Raw genomic sequence first — 21,538 nt, forward strand, 5'->3', positions numbered from 1 at the left:
TATATTAATACACACATTATATGTGGGTATTCATTTGACACCCATCAATGCAGAATGAATGAAGTATAAGTATTAATAAATATAGTGGTGTAATAAAGTAGATTTTTAGTGAAATATATTTTACTAAAACAACGATAAAAAACAGACTTTAAGTCTTTCTAATCTGTGGTGGTGGTGACAGACTACTCATAACTCGCAGCGTTACAGAAACTACATTGTACAGTTTTGTTATGAAATCCTACTTTTTTTTGGCGGGAAGTCAAATAGAGCGGGTGTTTTAAATATTTTTCCTTTATTTTATATTTTATTTATATTCAATAATTTGTATATATAGGTACAACTAACATAATTTGTAGTTAATTACAGTCCTAAAATGGGAAGTAAGCGCAAAAAGCGCAAAGCCGATGATAATTGCTCCCCAGAAAATTCGAGGGATGTCGACAGTCCAGATTCTGACTCCTCAATGGATGAGGATAAGTATAAAGTTTTTAAAATCGATAATTACTGTCGCCAATATCCTGAGGATGGAGGAAATTTTGAATATATAGTTATTTATGAAAGTACCGATACGAGGCCTTTAGGCGACAGAGACCTTATGTCCCTTGGCGCCTGTCTTAAGCGCCAAAGCAAGGGTATAAAACGTTTCAAGAGAATTAATAAATATAAAGTTGGAGCCATTTTTGAAAGGCCAGGTTTAGCCAACATAGCATTAAATAACACCAAAGTACAAAAAGATTTACATGTTAAAGCCACAATACCTGCAACATTAACAGAAATAACAGGGGTCATAAAAAACGTACCTATATACATGTCAAACAAAAGTATTTACAATGGTATTTCCAGCTCCAGAGACGTCGTCTCGGTGCGCCGGTTTATGCGAAGAAGTCGTGATGAAGATGGTAACACAAGTTTTCTGCCCACCCAATCAGTCGCCATTACCTTTGCCTGTCCCACACTCCCTACGAATGTCGATATCAACTCATGGTATTTCGAGGTAAGCGCTTACACCCCACCAGTAACACAATGTTTAAAGTGCCTGAGATATGGCCACATTGGTAAATTTTGCAAAAATACTCAACGTTGCTCAATATGTGGAGAAAACCATCATTTTAAAGATTGCACTAAAAATAGCACAGAAGCTGTCTTCACTGTAATGGTAACCATATAGCTATCTCAGCTGAATGCCCAATTAAAAAGAAGAAAATACAAGAAAACAAAATAAAACACAAGACTGTTCCTTTCTCTAGTTTATTTAATGAAAAATCTTTTCCATCTTTAAACACTAAAACTAAACCTACTGACAATATTAACACATTATTGCAAAATGATGACTTTTTAAAACTAATCATTGCATCAGTTATTAAAATTATTTCTGTTAATAAAACAGATGACTCTCCCTTAAACTCAGAAGGCATAAAAAACATAATTTTAGATACTTTTAAGATTTCCAGTACTAACACTAATTAATAGTATCTCTTTAATGGATAATATTTTAAATATTATCGAGTGGAATGCCCAGAGCTTGATAAATAATAGACTTGCTTTTACTTATTTTTTATATAACAACAATATACATATCGCCCTTCTTTCTGAAACTTGGCTAAAGCCTTTCAAAAACTTTAATATCAAAGGTTACAATATAGAAAGATTAGACATTGGTAATAATCATAATGGTGTAGCCATTCTAATACAAAACAAATTGAATTATGACAGATTAAATACATATCACGATGATTCTTTGCAAAATATCGCTTTAAAATTATATTTGAAAAATGAAACAATTTCTTTTGTTAGTTTTTACAGCCCTACATCCGCAACGTCACGTAACTTTACACATTTACATTTAGATAACTTATTTAAATCTATCCCGTCACCTATGATAATAGCGGGTGACTTTAACGCCCACAATACCACTTGGGGTTGCTCTAGAACCGATTCTAGAGGCACTATTCTTCTTAATACTATTGAAGACAATGATCTTTGTATAATTAATAATGGTCAACCCACTACTGTAGGCTCTGATATATGGAGTCCAAGTGCTCTGGATCTTACAATCGTTTCTGCCTCTCTGTCACTCCGATGCAATTGGTCTGTACATGATAATCCTTTAGGGAGCTATCATCTTCCAACCATCACCCACCTTTTATGTAACACTGTAAATACAAATAACATTTCCATTAATCATAGTAATTTTTTTAGGCCAAATTACAATAATGTAAACTGGCTTGTATACCAAGAGACTGTTGATAATAAATTATGTAATGAATTTAATTACGATCCTTCCACCCCTTTAGACTCCTATAAACAAATGTGCAATATTTTAATAGAAAGCATTAACACAGCTAATAATTCATGGAAATTTAAAACATTCTTTAGTCTGTAATCACAAGACAAGACTTTCTTTGCCATGGTGGAACAATACTTGTTCTCAAGCAATAGAATTATGTAAGAAAACTTACATAGATTTTAAAAATAATCCCACTCAAGAAAATTACATAAGATTTAAAAGACAACAGGCAATCAAAAAACTTACTCTCAAAAACGAAAGAAATGCCAGCTGGTTAAAATTCTGTGAGTCGATCAATCGGCAAACTCCTCTATCAGTTATCTGGAATAAAATGAAAAAATTTAATAAAACATTTAATAACAACTGTTCACTTATATCTTCAGACACTGATTGGATTTCTCCTTTCTTAAGTAAATTTACATCCAAACCATCAACTAAAAGTAGACCCAACATACAGGTATCATTAAATAATAATAACAGCTTCATTATAAACCCTTTTACTATAACAGAATTTTACAGTGCCTTAAACAGCAGACGTAACACAGCTTTCGTTCTTGACAATATCTCTTACAAAATGTTAAAGACATTATCACCCAATTCTAAAAACACTTTGTTAATGTTACTTAACTCTCTTTGGAATACTTCAGAAATACCACCCGATTGGAAAACAGATTGTCTGATTCCTATTCTTAAACCAGGCAAATTGATAAATCATTCAGACTCCTATAGACCTATAGCATTAACATCTTGTATGAGTAAACTTTTCGAACAAATGATTAAACAAAGGTTAGAATTTTATATAGAATCAAATAAGTTATTACCTTCAAATCAGTTTGGCTTCAGGAAAGGTTTTTCAGCTACAGAGAGCTTAAATCATTTAAACCTAGATATTCATCGTGCATTTTCTAGTAACAATATACTGGTTTCTGTCTTCTTTGATATAGTTGGTGCTTTTAACAATGTTAATCATCATATTCTAACTAATGAACTGCAAACACTAGGAATACCAGATAAGTTGATTAACTGGATTTTTAATTTCCTACATAATAGACAAGTCTATGTTAAGTACAATAATAATTTATATGGTCCACAATCTTCATATATAGGTGTATGTCAAGGGGAATATTGAGTCCACTGTTATTTATTTTGTATATTCATAAAATTAATATTATTCTTGGTAATGAATGAAGTCAGCAATTTACAGTTTGCTGATGATTTAGCAGTTTACTGTTCAGGCTCAAATATTCATATAGTAGAAAATAAAATAAACAAAGCTCTAAAGAAATTAAATGTTCATTTTAAATATTTACAATTAGATATTAGTTTAGATAAAACTAAAGTTGTTATATTCAGTAGATCAAGAACTTTGCATGCTAATATTAATTATAATGGTAGCATACTGCCTGTAGTAGCTGAAGCTAAGTTTCTTGGTGTAACATTAACAAAAAATCTATCTTGGAATAAGCATGTCTGTAATATATCCGATAAAGCTTCTAGAGCTTTTAATATTTTAAAATGCCTTTCCAAAACATTTTGGGGGGCTGATCCAAAGATTTTACTTATGTTGTACAAATCCATAGTCCGTTCTCACTTTGAGTACAGTTACCTTTGCTTTGCTTCCAACCCCACACTCTTAAAAAAATTAGAGACAATCCAAAATAATAATTTGCGTCTAATCACTGGTGCAATGAAAACAACTCCAATAGTCTCTCTCCAAGTAGAATGCAACATTCCACCTCTGTCATTAAGATTCAAATTTCTTAAATTTAAATTCTTGCTAAAATTACATAGCTTTTCCAATAATTCACTGTTACAAAAAATTACAGATTCTCAAACCATTGCTTCTTCTTCTAATTCCATAAAATTTCCATACATTCTCCTTGATTTCTCTGCAATGAAATCTATAATTGAGCAAAATAATATTCATGTGGCAAATAGTAAGTGGGCATGTTATGAAGGGACATATGACAGTAAATTTTGCAATATGACAATAGAAACAGATAAGAGCTTAAAATGTAAAGAAGAAGTTTATGAACATCTTTCTCAATGGCCTTCATTTAACACAATATATACAGATGGTTCAAAAAATGAAAAGGTATGTCATTAGGTTTTTACCATAGCGACATAAAAACTGGTTATGGATTTCGATTACCTACCATTACTAGTATATTCACTGCCGAAGCCTTGGCTATTTTGCAAGCTTTGCATTATATTAACGAAGACATATGCGCTAAACCTCATAATCAGTGGCTTATCATTAGTGACAACATGTCAGTCTTATCAGCGTTGCAAAATCATTCATTTAGTGCCAAAACAAGCTATATTATTTACCAAATTAAAGAACTATGGACTGTTTTGTTTAATAAAGGAAAAGAAATTATATTTACTTGGATACCGGCACACAAAGGTGTGACAGGTAATGAAGAAGTAGATTACCTTGTCAAAACTGTCAATAGATTGGGTGGCGAGTCTAAAAAAATTTTCTTACCTTGGCAAGATTTAATTCCTGAAATTAGGAAAAACTTATTAAAAAATTGGGATGAAGATTGGAAACGTACTACCAAAGATAAAGGTACTTGGTATGCAGGTATAAACAGTACTATTGGCAAAAAACCCTGGTTCATTCAGGGAAAAATATTTTTAGAGAGAAGATTTTATACTCAAATTTGTCGACTGCGATTTGGACATTGTAAATTCAATGCACATTTACACCGAATGAAGATCATTAATTCTCCGATTTGTCTTTTATGCTCTAGTAACGAAAATCAAACATTAGAACATATATTTTTTTATTGCCCGGCCTTCAATTTAAACAGAATTTTGCTCATTGCCAAGCTTCAAGAACTATATAAGATTATTCCGCCATCGCTTCAAGAACTATTCAAATGCACTGCAACTTTTAAACCTATTTACGACTTTATCATAGCAACTATCGGAGAATTATAAACATTTCAATTATAGACACTTACAAGGACTTAACACAAACTTATAATTAATGAAAAGATTTGGCGATATCGCCTTGAAGAATTTTTGAATTTCATGGAAATACTACTGAAGATTAGGCTGTATGGTCTCGTACCTTTGCCTATCCACTTGTGGATAAAATATACCACTACTACTATGAAATCTTATTGTTAGTTTGAAAGTTTTAACAAAGAATAATACACTACTGAAGTACAATATATATCTAGCTTTCTAATAATGTCATTGCAATAATGGCAAGCAGAAACATTCATACGGGCAAATATTATGTAAATTTTAAACGTGGTTTTGAAGATTATAAAAAAGATATTACAGTAACAATAGATAAAGTTTTTAGCAACGATAGTTTGGTTAGTATCCGTCGTCATATATGTATTACTATGTTTATGAGTGATATTCTTAAAAAATCTAATATTGCATTAGATTTTTTAAGAATATCACACATAAATTTAGTTATATCATAGTTTTAGAATATATCGTAATAATATTATAAACTACTGAACGAGTATATAAACTACGGAGTTTGATGAAAGTTTACAGTAATGTAGCTTATGCATCAGAATAACATATAGGCTAAATTTTTTATTGAAATTTATACATTGAAAATTAACGCCGATTAAACTGCGGGCACAACTAGTATTGTATAAGGTAGACTACAAAATTAACTGTATCTGTATTGTTTTATGTTTGAGGCTATAATATGTGACGGTAAATTTAAAAGTATAGTGTTAATAGTATTGAATTCATATTGAAGATTAAATTTAGTCTTAAAAAATAATATCCCAGTAATATCCAACATTCTATAACTCATTAATAAACTTATATGTACAGAGTGTGCTAAAGTATACAGTTAGCAAGTGCAGCTAATGGTACCCATTAATAAAATCTTTCAGAAAATATCCTTGGCAGATGACAATGATCCCACTTTTTTGTGTATTTTAAATATAACACCATGTGATTATGAAGATTTGAAAAAACAACAAGGACTTCTTATTGATTTTGATAACTTCTCATCTCAGCTTGTTAGATTACTCCAACAATGTGCATCAAACAACATGTAAGGGAAAATTGTTATTTAAAATATGGTAAACTGATTATACACAGGTTTATGTTCGCATATACATGCTTATAGTTTTAGGGTTTATCCTAAATAGCTTTAGATTTATCTTGAATTCATAGTCACATTTTGCAGTGCTATTGAGATTAAAAAAAGTAAAAAAATGTTAATTTTTAAGTACAATAAATATTACAATATATTAATTTATTTAATTACTTGCCATTATATCATATAAGTTACAAGAATTTAGTCTGCATTAAAAATATCTTGATAATATTTTGACTGTATTTAACTTATATATAATAAATCAATCAAACATTATAAAAGCATAATTTTAGACATTATTATAGGTTTGGTCAATTACACTTGTTCTATTGAACCATATATTTGACATACAGTTTTTAGTACAAACATGATATTTATTAAAGTAAAAATTATGTTTTTAGGTTTCTTATAATGCAGCAAACAAATCCTGTGCAATATTACTTTGAAATTATTGAGCACAATGAATTTAAACGCCTGGTTCACTTATCTCTAAGAACTGGGCCCGCTACAGATGCTGATATAAAACAACATATGGCTGATACTATAACAAATTTGAAAGTAAGCAACCAAACCTATGCTGGTTTTAGTTATTTGGGTAGTTGATTGAGATTTACTACAACATCTTTTATATGTCTAATTATCTGCTTTCAATTCTTGATAGTACTTGTTTGCACCCATTACCTAAATGTAACATTTATAATTGAAATACTTATACTTTAATAAATTTTTAATATATAATATAATTATAATTAATTAATTTATATTTTTAATAGAAAATGTTGGCAACAGTTAAAAGTTCAGCTGCTTCCAGTGATGCTATATGGAATGACAAATGTTTGAATTTGGAACGAAAAATACAAGATTTAACACATGTAGTGTCTAAAATGGAGGAGGACAAACATAAACTGGTAGCTGAATATCAGGATGAATTAAAGCATGAAAAGGAAAAGTTGACACAGGTTTGCCTTCATTAGACTTGAGTTACTATCCAAATTAGTTATTAAGGTATTTAGCTCTTTGAGCATATTAAAGTAATTAGTGAAAATTTTGTACCAATTTGTATACTGTAAAAATAGTCGCAAATATTTTCTTCTATCTGATTGTTGTCCCATCACAGAAAAACAACTATAAAGTCTCCATTGTAAATGGTGTTCTATAAGTCTTAATAATACAAGTTACATTATAGATACATTTATATAGAGACTTTGAGTATTATATAATATAAATAAAATTATACCCACAGGAGAGGTCTCAATGGCAGAAGACGACTGAAAATACGTCAAAAGTACAACTTGCATCATTTCAAGAAAATATTAATAGAAAGGATCGACAGATTGATGAACTGAATGTATTGTCTAGACAATTGAAAGAAAATATCGCACAATTAGAAAACCAGATTAGGTATATTTTGCTTATTATTTAAATAAATTTTGATCCACATCTTTAGAAGTAATATTATTATTTGCATGATCTTTCATTGTTTTTCTAAGGACTTACCATATCAACTATGACTGGTTAACAATGTAACAGAGTCTCATACACTATTGAGTAATATTTCGTAGTTGCATATAGTCTAGAATTTGGATGTATATTCAAACATAATAGTACAGAACTAGGTTCCCCCAAAAGTCTTCCAAAAGTATCAGGACCATATAATAAAATTGCGCGTCATGAAGTTGCTGACCTAAATTTGTTTACTTCCACAATATCAAGATATACCTTGACAACTTCAAAGAATAGAGGCAATATAATATAATTCTTAATGTTTTTTTCACTACAGAATATCATACACATGCTCTGACTCTACATATTTTACAGTGAATTTTAATTGAGATATATTTGCCTGGTTAGTGTAAGTATATGATGCAATAAAATTCAAGAATATATTCTGACTTGTAGTGATAAATCGCAACGTCTAATGATGCTAGAAAATGAAGTGCAGAAGACACATATAGAAGTAGCGACATTGAAAGCAAAAAATACAACACTTGAAAGAGAAATTGCAGAGAAAGAGAAGCAGTTTAATCAAGTAAATACCAGATGTATTTCATTAGAACAGGTATACACCATGTACATTTTCAGACTGCTGAATTTTTTTTTATGACTGCAGGATATATATTTATTACAAATTTTCATATTGCATCATTTCCTTTTTACAGTTTGCTAAGGATAATTCAGACATGATTAAGGATTTGAATAAATCTATACAAAGTATGAAAAAAGAAAAGGTAATTATAAAAAAATTCAAGGTACTTCTAGAATTAAAAAAGGTAATATATATGGGTTGTCCTTGATATTGTTGTCAATATGTTATTTGCTATTGTGCAGACCATATAGTCTGCACATATAGTGCTAGGATAGTTATTTTCAGAATCAAGGCAACACCAACATATAAATATGTTCCATTTTTAATGTACAAATAGGTTCAGTTTAAAAATACACTAGTGTATTTTTGCATTTTGCATATTTTGCTTATGTCTACAAATATATAAGTAGATATAAGCAAAATGTTGAGTAAAACTCTATTATAAAAATATAACAAAAAGAAAAAATGCCGATTCTTCATTTTCAGTCTAACCAATACATGTTGTATTTTTTTTTACAGATAAGCTTAGAAGAGCGTCTGGCAATAAGCGAGTCTTTAGTCAATAAGAACAATAATGCAGCGCATTCTGCATCAGAACAACTCATGAAAGCTAATCAAATAATATCAAAACAAAATGCAGAGCTCATTGAAATAAGAGAGAAGGTACTGTTTTTTATAGTTTATAATTTAATTAAATTTTATCATTTATTTGTACAATAAGTGTTTGTAAGTGCATAATAAATAAATATGTTTTACAGTTGCTATGCAGAACTGCTATAGCATTGGAACAAGAGAAAGTTATAGAATCTAGTAATAAAGAAATAAACGATTTGAAATTTCAACTGTATTCATGGAAATACAGAAAACAAATAAAAATATGGATAAGCGGTTTAATGCTAAAAGAATTAAGTCAATGAATGGTTTTTATCCGTTAAAAGTTCTTTTAATGAATGGAGATATGTTTATATCACATGTGAGGATAATGAGAAAGCACTGAAGGATCGTGACGAAACCATTAAAAATAACAATATGGGTAATTTCAACTGTATTCATAGAAATGGTCTCTACAGAAAATAAACATAATTTGTAGAATTATATTCTCGCTCCTTAACATACTTAGTGGTGCTGACCGAGTCATGGTTACAATTCTTTTTTTTCAGTCATACAATGGCTACATAGAAAAGTTGAGGGATGTGATTCAGGCAATGTCCTGGAAAATACACAAAAGTATGGCGTGCAGAGTGTAACTAATTCTACACCTTACTTTCTGCCTAGCAATATTAACAAAACAAACTCACAAAATGTATCCGATCAGTCAATTGACTTTTATGCAACTTCAAAATTGTAAGTTAAATTATGTAAAAATACCAATAAATTTAAATCTAGTCAAGATTAATATTTTTTGTTTATTAATCATACTGTTTATTTTATTGTTTGAAAAAAAAAAAACAAATTCGTGGATCATTGAAATTTAATCTAATATTATTAAACTGTTATTACATTTTTAGGTCAAACGTGGAAGATAGCCCAGGTCCCTTGCAAGATTCACATACACCGAAATTAGGCCTAGACCCAAAATATTTAAGGCCTGCTGGCAATAACAATAGGTTAAAAAGTGTTAATGAAGGTAGTTATGCAATAAAATAAAACAGACGGTTGTAACAAAAAAGATGCAAATTTATAATTTGATGTGGACACTGTGTGTCCAACAGATAGGCCATATAAGCTATGCACACTGATCAAAATTACTTATCGCCTATATACATGAACAACTTGCTTGTTTACCACATCATAGTATAAAAACAACAACTATCTATCTGCTTGGGGTATATATGTGTATATATATACGGGGTATAATTCATTCATACATTGTTCTTTCTGAGAAGGTTAAAGTTGTTACATTTTCATAACTTATAATTACACACCTTTCAAACCTGACATATCTTGCAAAGCACGCTACTTGGCCAGGAATATACCAGATTAGTATTCTGGCGCCTTATTACAGTTTTATTCACCTCGTATTTTATTTACAGATAGTAAAACGCCTAAACCAAGTGAAGCTGAACGAAAGTCTGGGAAAGAAAATAAGACTAATATTTTACCTAAAGTTGATTATCGCGAAAAGAAAACTGGTAGAAGTACATATCGAGCTACACCAGTGTCTGCTTATTTTCATTGAACATAATATTTACAATATATAATAAAAATAAATTTTTCATAACTTATTTTGTAATGTAACTGTAACGAAATACGAAAATCCTATATAATGTACAAAATGTTCAAATCGAATTATCAGGACATATTCGACGGAAGTTCGTACAAGTCTCATAACCATAGCTCGACCATAAACAATGTACATGTTATGTTCTCTTCGACAGTCCGTTTCCATAAATCAGTTTTATACTGCACCAAATTTATCGTCTGGATCTATCCGCAAACCTACTATGTTTAATTCGTTACAATTAATAGTTGGGGAGTACCCAGTTGTTTCATAACATTCGTTCACATTATCGTGACATGCGTAACTATTAGTAGCATTGAAATGTATATATTTTTTATATCATTGTTTCTAACCATGAATCCTGTCGTAACAGAAAGCAATAATTTGTGTTGCTAGTTAAAATTCCAATTGTATGTAATTTATATGTAATTTTAGTTACTGTACTAATAAATAAAATATATCCCTCTATAACAAAATACTTAATAGCTTTTCGTAAATAGAGGTTACTAGATCTTTATCTAAATGTCTATCGTAACTTTCTGTAATATACCGTATTTATAGGAAAAGAATACCGTACTTTTTAGTTGTCGTAGACACGGTCAGTGTCACAAAAACTTTTTTATCTGTGGAGAGTTGTAGAATGGAATGGAGATACATATTGGCCTGATGATGTGAATGAAATATATGTGATTGTGATTCATTGATCTTTCTTTGACATTTATATCCACCGATTATTAAAATTAATAATGTATTAAATTTTGACTATCCAATTAATGTGATAATTGTAACCCTATGTAGTTATTCAAATTGCAATTTACTTATTTGAATTAGTTAATACAATGTATTAACTATAACAGTATTGTGAAATGTTGTGATCAAGTGTGATTGATGTTTGTTTTACGCTAAGTGTTTTTTGTGTTGGGGTGGAAGTGCCTTTCCAGTTGTCACAAGATGCCTTTCAACTTCTTGTGCTGTGTGAGACCTGGAGTGGAGGAAGTGGTGGAATTAGATTATTCACATCAGTCACTAACAGACGTCCCATCAGATGTCTTTGTATACGAAAGGACCCTTGAAACCTTATATTGTCAAAGTAATCGTATCAGTGAGTTACCACGACAGCTTTTTATGTGTCATGGACTGAAACACTTGGACCTCAGCGACAATGAGCTACAAGCTATACCAACCGCCATATCTTCATTGGTAAATTTACAGTACTTGAATATTAGCAGAAATACATTAGCTTCTATACCCGATACCATGAAAGCATTAAAGTATTTAATGTACTTAGATCTTAGTGTTAATCCTTTAGAAAAACTTCCAGATGCTATTACAAACCTTATAGCTTTGCAAGAATTGTATCTGAATGATACATATTTGGAGTACCTACCAGGAAACTTTGGTAGACTTGCAAGTCTGCGTATACTTGAATTGCGAGATAATTATTTAATGATTTTACCAAAATCTTTGTCACGATCTACAGACTTGTTAAGGTTAGATATAGGTCAAAATGAATTTCAACAGTTCCCAGAAGTTATTGGAAGATTTACTAAATTGAGAGAGTTGTGGATGGATAGTAATAGTTTAATGAACATACCAGCAGCAATAAAGCCATTAGAAAATTTAATACACCTTGAAGCTAGCAATAATATGATAGAAGAAATTGCACCAGAAATTGGTTACTGCACAAAATTGGTGGATTTGAGTTTGTCAATTAACAGTTTAACCCAACTTCCAGATAGCATTGGGCAATTAAATAATTTAACCACTTTAAAATTAGATAACAACAGGTTGTATTCTATCCCAGAGAGTATAGGACAATTAACTAGTTTAGAAGAGCTTATGTTGATGTGCAACTATTTAGAAAAAATACCATCCTCAATAGGTCTCTAAGGAAATTACAGTATCTTAATATCGATGATAATATGTTAAGAATGATTCCTCCAGAAATAGGGAGCTGTACAAAGTTATCTGTGTTGTCACTTCGAGCAAATAAACTAACTAAGATCCCTCCAGAAATTGGCCATTTATGCTCTTTAAGAGTTTTAAACTTAGTGAGAAATTCTCTAGGTTGTCTTCCTCAGTCCTTATTAAATTGTGATAATTTAGTAGCCCTCTGGCTGTCTGAAAATCAAAGTAAACCTTTAGTGCCTATGCATTCCGAAGTAGACCCACATACTTATGAACAGGTCCTTACATGTTTCCTCTTTCCCCAAGTGCCTTTGACGCCAATAGAGATGAAATCAACAGACAATGAATATAAATCAGAAAATGAAAATGCACAACCACCTGTTCGACATATTAGCTTTGTGGATATGAAAGCACTGCCAAAAGTCCCTGAAAAACCAGGACAGTTGCGAAGAGCACCAACACCTTATCCAAAGGAATTAAGAGCTTTAGCTAAGCATGCTAGAAATATCCATAAAGATGGTACACAAGATGTTTCTCCGCCTATGCAAAATGCAGTGCATATAAAAGCAGCTAAAATCACACCTACATTACAACAAAGATTTGCTTCAGATAACAAAAAAGATATAAGTAATGTTACAAAAGACAATATAGATGGAGTGAAAACACAAGATGCTATGAAATTGTCAGTGTATGATAATATTCCCATAGAAAATTCTTATGATAAACCATTAGAACTCTCAAATGAGATAGATACAACTTACAAAGGTGTTGACCATGCTTTGTATCCAGAGAATAATGTTAGTCAAAATTCTGATTGTAAACATGAAAACTTAAACCACTACATGCTATCTCAGAGACATTACAATACAAAATTGAATGAAAACTATGCTTCTAGGCAAGATATGGATAGAACAGGGGTTCCTCAAAATATTTATGGTGTCCACACAGTTGAAAATAAAAATTATTCTGTTAATAATGACAATACTTTTAGGAACAATTTAGATGAAACTCATAGGCTACAACGACTAAGTCTTGTTTCACAGGATAGACGATCGAATAATGAAATGGTATTATCACCTAACTTTGAAGATACCTCATATAATACAAGAATAGTTGATAATATTCCTCAATTTGAACCTATGTATTCTAGAAAGGATCATATTATATCTCATCCTGTACCAGAGGGTAAATATAGAGATAAGATATATGACTCAGAAACATTTGCACGATCTAAAGAAAAAAATTTCAGCCAAAGAAATTATGATACCTACAATTACAATCCCCGTGGGAGCCGTGATTTAGCAGGTTCAAGAATACATACCGTTAGTCAAGTTGTTAGTTCTACAACAATGCCTAATTTAAGTAACTACAATAACATGTATCCCATACAAGGCGTAGATGGCCCTCAATTTGCAACAGCCATCCATCAAACATCACCAAATGCGAACTTTTATAGTGGTGTAGCTTCAAGCCCTACTTATGTGTCTTCACAGTCCCCTGGACTGTATTCCCCAACTGGCCACACAAATACGACAAATCCATATCGTATGACGAACACGCCTCTTGTATCAGATGATGGTAGTTATAGCCATATGAATTCCCCTACAAGTCAGAATATGTATGACTTGTATGATGCCATGCCAGCTCCATCCAGTACTCCAAGTGTTATTAGTCACCGCCATAGCCCCAGTGGCGTATCGGAACCTGTGTATGGACGCGGTCAACCTCCGCCTTACCATATTGCAGCTCCCTACACAAAACATGCACAATATTTTAATGGCACAAGTGGATAGTGTCAGTGTATTAGAGGGAGACAAACATTCTTCCTACAAAGAGTAAAATCATATGAACACTATTAAACTTTAATTAAATATCTTGTCTGTTCTTTCTCATTCTATTTTGTTATATGCATGTTTTGTGAATGTGCAATTTATATGTGATATAATATAATAATGTTGGAAGAATAATGTAATTATAAGGTGCTAAGAAACAGATTAAATTGTTGGAGCAGTAAGCACATTGATTCTTAAGGAAAAAACTTTATAAGAAATACAGAGTTTAATATGTAAATAGTTTCAAAGGATATGTGGCAAATACTATATTAGAAAATAGAGTTGTAGGTACTGATTGAGTACAACTTGTAACAACTATGTTGTTTCTTGATAATGTTGTAATAAATATAATGTTGATAAATAAGAGCACAGAATATAGATAGATATATATATATATATTGTATGTAAGTAGGTACTTTATGTACATTTAATGACGCGGTACAACAGTCTATTTTAGAGAAGCCACGCTTCGTCAGACGACTGGCTATGGCGTAGAGCTAAGTATGATTCTAAAAGTTAAATGTCGTCAGCGAAGTGATGAAGACGATGATAAAATCTTAATTCTTTTTCGCTCTCACCCTCAGTTATGCCCACGTCACGCTTATAATGCAGCGATGAATTAGTTTATCAAATATCAAAGGTTTGTTTCAAAGTTACACAGGTATATATCTATTGTAACAATTTCGTAGCCATTAAGTATAAATCACAATAGTATACACAGTAGTATTACTACGTCTGGTAATCAAAATAGTTAGTCCTTCAATTTAATAATACAATTAACATTTAGAGAGTTATTGGTAAACCAATACATTATCGTACGAATGCATGATTTAAATTAATTATTTTTTCTCTATCAATATCATATGCAAACACCGCATAGGTGCCTACTATTAATGGCAAAAGCAAGTAACGATCCTCAAATATCACCAATTTGCGTAAGACATCCATTATATGTAATATCGTTTAATATTTAATTCCGTCTAATAACTAAGATTGATTATATTTACGTTAGAGCGTTACTTTTTCATGTAAAGATCGATTTAATGATCAAAAGCCTATTTCCACTCGTAGCAAAAAACAATAGGTATAAGAAACTGTAGCGTGAAAAGGGAATTGACCTTGTAATAATCAACTATTTTATTTAATATTACTTTATTAAAAACATTTGCTTAGTCGGAAGTATGGAAATGGGCCTACAATTTATTAATTTATTTGTCTATATTTAAAAAGCGGATTCGAGAGTATTATTTACTTCTTTGGGAGTTGTTTTCGATTCGTTACGTTCAATGGAGCCTTTGCGTCACTAAGAACAAAATAATCTGCGTCACCAAATTGTAAGATATTTTTTGTATGATTGTAAGCCTGCCAATTATTGTCAGTGTTTTTTTGGAAGTAAATTTTTGTGCTTGGTACATAGTACCTACGTTTTATCAAGACGGGCTTTGCTTTCTGTCATCAAAGGATCAGGTATGTATATATATATATATATATATTAGTTACTGATAGGTCTTATGCAGGTTATCTTGTAATCCTTTTTAGATTTCTTCTGTCACGTGCAATTGAAAACATTCATATTTCTAGAAAATCAGGCGTGTTTATCACTTAAGGAATAGATATATGTACTAAAATCACGAGATGGTCGTTGATATTGCTCACAATACTATTTATCGAACCATTCTTATTTACATATAGGTATAGTACAATAAAATAAAAATACCTATTATTAGAATAAGTAAGCGAAAATGGCTCCATCCCTAACACTAAATTAAATAATATTGTAATCATTTAGGCATTATATAAACAATTTTTATTATTGAGGACAAATTGCACAGGTCAATTGACACTGTTCATGCACACACTGACTGGTTTTTTAAATACTTAAGTAGGTATATACTTTTTAAAACTTCATTCATAAGGCTGCAGGTATAAATTTAAAGTTACATGGCTCAGCCAACATAGACATAGTTTTCACCGATTACAATAATGATTCATACTTTTATATGTCAATTTTCGGGATTAGATAGATAATATTTCTGTTTTCAGACAGATTACCTCGTTGTTCTTTTCAAAAATTTCTAATTAAATCAGTCAGTCAGCTTGATAAGTTAGGGCAGACCAGATGGAACTTAAACTATTCAAGTACCATCTGGTCTTCCTTAACTTATCAATTACATAACGTGAAGGTGATCACGTAGGTAATGGTCTGCCTAAATAAAATACGGTAAAAGGGCTACCGCAGCCTAGGTAACTTCTCTTTCCCCATTATATGTTTAGAATAAAATTATACGATAATGTGCCATGGAAAGGAAATCACAAAGGCGAGCATCACGGTACTATAGCTCAACGCTGAATTAATAATGAAATACAAATACGATTTATTATTGTAATTAACGTTTATTTTTATTTCACGACTAATAAACTGTGATGAATGTATGCAGCTGTTTACATTTCATTTGTTGTACCTCCGTAATTATGCGAACAATTTACAATTAAAGTATTATAACCAATAAGTAATCTAGTCAGATCAAAACGCAATAAGAAATAATTGGAGTACTATTTAATATTAATAGACATATATTTTTAACATTGGGACCATTTTGTATCGTCAAAATTGTACTTTTTTTAAATTCCTAAAATTAAACATATTGTAAAACAACTGTACTTCAGTACTAATTGCATATGTGTATAAATTGTTAAGATGGAATGTAAGTGTTGAAAATTTTATGAACATTTTAATAATGATGTTGATATATTCAATGCCGTGTAGGTAAACATTATAAATATAGTATTTGATGTACGGTATATGTATGCATAGTCTGTTTTGATGAAGTTTAATAATAATTGTTTGTAAATATTAATATTGTAAGTATCTACTTCCAATAAAAACGTCTACTTACTCTATAACTACCTACCTACATGACTTTATACGTAGATAGCGCTAAGTTAAGCTAATGCATTTTTATTTGCGAAACTTATTCCTTGGTTAATTTTGTACAAATGCACATTTATCCTTACAGGCATTTATTTTTATATTGTGTAGGTATTTACAATTTATTTGGAACCTTCCATCATTCCATGCGAATATGTTATTGAGCAAAAGCCAATTAGTAAGGATAGCGTGCCAAATTATCACAAATTGTAATTTAACTGTGAATTATTTTATTCTAATATTTATATTATATTACCAAAATGCTATACATTTTCTAAAGACTGAAACCTAAAACATATCATTTAACTGTATTTTCTTGTAACTATTGTATTTAATGTTTAATTTTATATTTTTGTAATTCTGTAATTTATTGAACAATACCTAATAATAATAATATTGTAATTTATTGTAAACAAATTATAACACTATTAATAAGATGTAAATAAATAAAAACTGAATGTTCACTCATATAACAACCACAATATTAATTGAGTTATATAAGTTTAAATTGTCTTGAAGAGTTTCTTATATGTTTTGTGTTTTAATAAACCTATTATAAAATTATTAACAAATTATTAATATTATATTATATAAATTTTTAGTATGTTTAATAATTGCATGTGATAATATTTGTCGTAACTTAATTGTACCTATGTAATCGGTTATGTGAAATCCTAATAGGTTTGATTAAAAATATGCAGCTTTATCTTTTTTTAGCAAATACCTATATATCTTTCGTAATAAAATCGTAACTATATTTTACAAACACTTCGATTTTTTTAGTGCCATTGACATTTTGTTTAGTAGTTTAATTACTAATTAATTTAGTGTGATAGGTCTGACTACAGGTTATAATTTCAATTATTAATTGAAAGTAGGTAGGTACTTATTAATCGGGAATTAGATGAAAATGCGCATTTCCTGGAATTACCTAGTATATATATTGAATACTGTGCTAATTAATAGCATTAACTTTGTCTAAAATGTAACAATAAGTTATTATACGCAAATAACGACCTATATGTCTACGAAATCATGTAGCAAAAGTATGTAAGTACATTCGACTACATTAGTATATTATTTACTAACAATAGACATATACAACGCTAGTACCACAATTTGCATGGAAAATAAAACTTGAGTGTTGTCACTACTAAACTATTTTCTTCACATTTATGATACAGGGATTATCTATATATAGTAAAACATCTCTAGATTAAAATACCATTTGCTAATTATGTTTTCACATGAATGTGAATACCTAATTTATATTTTTATATGTAATTCGAAATCATAACAGTTTTAATACGAACATAATAAACGTAAAGTATACCATACATAGGTAGGTGAAATTGCAACATGATGTAGAATCGTAACAATGATGATATGAATATTCCCGTAGGGGGTACAAATATTAGAATATTTATGATTACTATGGGTTTAAAGCTTAGCCACAGTTGTATGATAATAATGATAACTATATTTGCAACATGTTCCAATTTTAAATATGGCAGTAGAATAAACACTCCTTTGTCTAATCCGAGACTTGAAACCAAGAAGAATTGTATAATGGTTATTTGTTGTTTACACATTTACAAATATTATTAATACTTTATAAAATAATAATTTCAAGGAGTTAACTGCATCTACGCAAACATTTATAGTCTCGTTACATTTTATTCAAAGTTAAGTAGAAATAATAATTAAGTATTTTTTAATTTCAAATTAAAAGATAAATATTATTTAACTCTAAACAGGGCCTAACCAAACTCGCTGTCTAAATTAACAGGGACAATATAATGTACCTATACCTGTAATAAAACTATTTTAGTACCTTACTTAGTATTTGCTTATTTATTGGTACTTAATGATTTTGTTAATTAAATAAATAATGAGTGACTTATGAATTAATGTTTTATATTTTTTTTATCTACTTATGACTATACTTATGCAATGTAGAGTAGGATTTCAATAAAATGTTGAAATTAACTTTGGGTTCTTTTATTTTCCACGAACCACGCAACAAGTAGGGGAGGGTGGGGCAAGACGGGGTAGCGAGGTAAGACGGGGTACCCCCCTTACAGAGAAAACCAAATGAACCTCAGTCAAAACAATAATACCAGTAATAAGCTATTACTTGACCCCCTCGGTCGCCTAAGAACCACCGCAGTGAGACGTCGCGTTTAGATGTTTGAGCGAAAAAACTAGTTTTGACCAGTTTACTTATTACTTTCAATTGTTGTTAACTATATGAAAAAAATATTAAATTGATGAGTGGTTACTGTTATTGCTATTTTTTTTTGGAAGAGTAAAAAAGCATAAAGTAAGATTAGAATATTTCGACCGCTTAAATTTATTATTCCTATTTTTTATTATTTTTTTATAAAATTAATACCCGAAGGGGCAAGATGGTATATGGGATACCCCATCTTGCCCCGTCCGAGTCTAATTTTGTATATTTGAAGAATGGGACGGACCTACGTGCGGAAAACCAGTAGGGTGAGTTGCTCAGAGCAGGCAAATGGTACCCCGAAATTTCAATTAGAAAACCGGAGAACACTTCAGCGGCAAGAGCTTCAGGACTTAATAAAATAGCTGTAGATAGATGTTTAATTTGTTAGGCTGAACCCTCGACCTCAAGAAAATTTCTCCTGACAGAATATATAACACAGACGAGACTACGGTATCCATCGTTCCTAAAAGTAAATATAAAATTATCGCCAGAACAGGGAATAAGCAAGTTGAATCTTTATCTTCAGCCAAAAAGGGAAGCTACTATCGCTGTAGTGTTTAGTTTTAGTGCATTTGGGTACTACATGCTACCGATGATGCTATTTCCTCATAAAACGATGAAGCCAGAATTGATGATAAATGCTCCCCAAGGTACGTGGGGTGTTTGCAGTGAGGCATGCTGGATCACAACAGAGCTATCCTTGCAGTTCATCCCCGTAGTAGTTTAGTCCATTACTTATAATCGTATTAAACTTGAGACTGTTTTGTTATATTTTAAAACCATTTGTTTTTAATTTCTAACTGTATTTACCGTAGCAGCTATTGTTATTTTACATACACCGTCGTGCCCTATAGGGTATCCCGTTTTACCCCAGGGATGGGGCAAAGTGACCTTTTTGCTTTAACTATTGATTGTGAGAAAAATAATAAGCTAATTTGAGTCTATTGTCAGTTAAACAATAAACCGATTACCAAAGTTTGTGAAACTAAAGAAAATATGGTTGTCCCTATTTAAATGTGAGTTTTATTCAGTGTCAAATCTTAACTACCCCGTCTTACCCCACCCTCCCCTATATAAAATATTTGATAAAAATACACGAATTGTTTTAGATTTTATTATATGTACATATCTCTGATTTCAGTATCAAAGTTCTATCTAGCAATCTTAGTAACGGAGTTATCTTAAAGTGATCTATTTATGCTTAATAAATACGTGTGTATAGGTACATATATTGCTATTAAAATGAAGCTCTATATGCGTTCTACAAAGATCTCTAAAGTGTCAGCAAACCTACACTTTATATACCTAGTTACTCCCTTTATTAACTAAGTTTCTCAATTATTGATCGCAGAGGACGGGTAATAATTAGTTCAGTGATTCCAGGTCACTTGTGATCAGACCCAATAGGTTTTCTTTAATAGTTTAAGTTATAAGTACTTACAGCAGGTACATATGCTACTATACAACTACATTATGAAGTATAGACGTAATCTACCTGTTTAGTTACTCTTACCATAAATGGTACAACAATTAAAACAATATAATGAACCTATTAGATTATTAGCTGTGATCACGACTTCGTCAGCAAATAAATAAAAATTATTTATTCTAACCAAAAATGCGAAAGAAATAAGTTACAATATTAAATTCTCAGCTTCAATTTTTTTTCGATTTTCTGTACAAATTTTTATATTCTAATTTTTTTACCCCCTTAAGTGTAACATTTTTACAAGTTTTGAATGTTATATTTATTTATATTGAATCAATAGCCTAAAAAATAAGTTTCAAGCTACTACCTTAAAAAAGATGATACTTCCATACAAACTTTTATCTACCTTTTCAACTTACAGCCCTTTTTTCGCATTAAAAATAGTAATTGGCACTTAGATAGTTTAGACCCTAAACTAATAAGTCCTTTCTTAGTAGTTTAGGGTCTAAACTATCTAAGTACCAAATTT

At 30.6% G+C, this 21,538-nt stretch overlaps 2 protein-coding genes and 1 long non-coding RNA gene across 3 annotated transcripts; 2 read left to right on the forward strand and 1 right to left on the reverse strand.

Annotated features, from left to right (window-relative positions):
• Positions 1-1,239: 1,239 nt before the first annotated feature.
• On the reverse strand, positions 1,240-3,400 carry LOC131843789 (uncharacterized). Its single transcript, XR_009357562.1, has 3 exons — positions 3,109-3,400; positions 2,534-2,608; positions 1,240-2,153 (listed from the first exon to the last, which is right to left on the reverse strand). It is a non-coding gene; the product is annotated as an uncharacterized LOC131843789 (long non-coding RNA).
• A 2,012-nt stretch (positions 3,401-5,412) lies between these two features.
• LOC131843782 (spindle assembly abnormal protein 6 homolog) lies at positions 5,413-11,051 on the forward strand. Its single transcript, XM_059192528.1, is given in 14 exon segments — positions 5,413-5,619; positions 6,163-6,326; positions 6,773-6,929; positions 7,145-7,330; positions 7,615-7,772; positions 8,271-8,430; positions 8,531-8,599; positions 8,977-9,120; positions 9,216-9,293; positions 9,296-9,345; positions 9,396-9,490; positions 9,618-9,801; positions 9,966-10,084; positions 10,491-11,051. Coding segments are annotated over 14 exon segments (1,827 nt in total). The 5' UTR covers positions 5,413-5,502; the 3' UTR covers positions 10,637-11,051.
• A 337-nt stretch (positions 11,052-11,388) lies between these two features.
• On the forward strand, positions 11,389-14,589 carry LOC131843769 (protein lap1-like). The gene is given in 2 exon segments (XM_059192514.1): positions 11,389-12,560; positions 12,563-14,589. Coding segments are annotated over 2 exon segments (2,748 nt in total). The 5' UTR covers positions 11,389-11,629; the 3' UTR covers positions 14,380-14,589.
• Positions 14,590-21,538: the final 6,949 nt, after the last annotated feature.

Source organism: Achroia grisella, unplaced genomic scaffold, assembly GCF_030625045.1.
Source record: "Achroia grisella isolate CSIRO2021 unplaced genomic scaffold, CSIRO_AGI_Agris_v1 utg3297, whole genome shotgun sequence".
Classification (NCBI taxonomy): Eukaryota; Metazoa; Arthropoda; class Insecta; order Lepidoptera; family Pyralidae; genus Achroia; species Achroia grisella.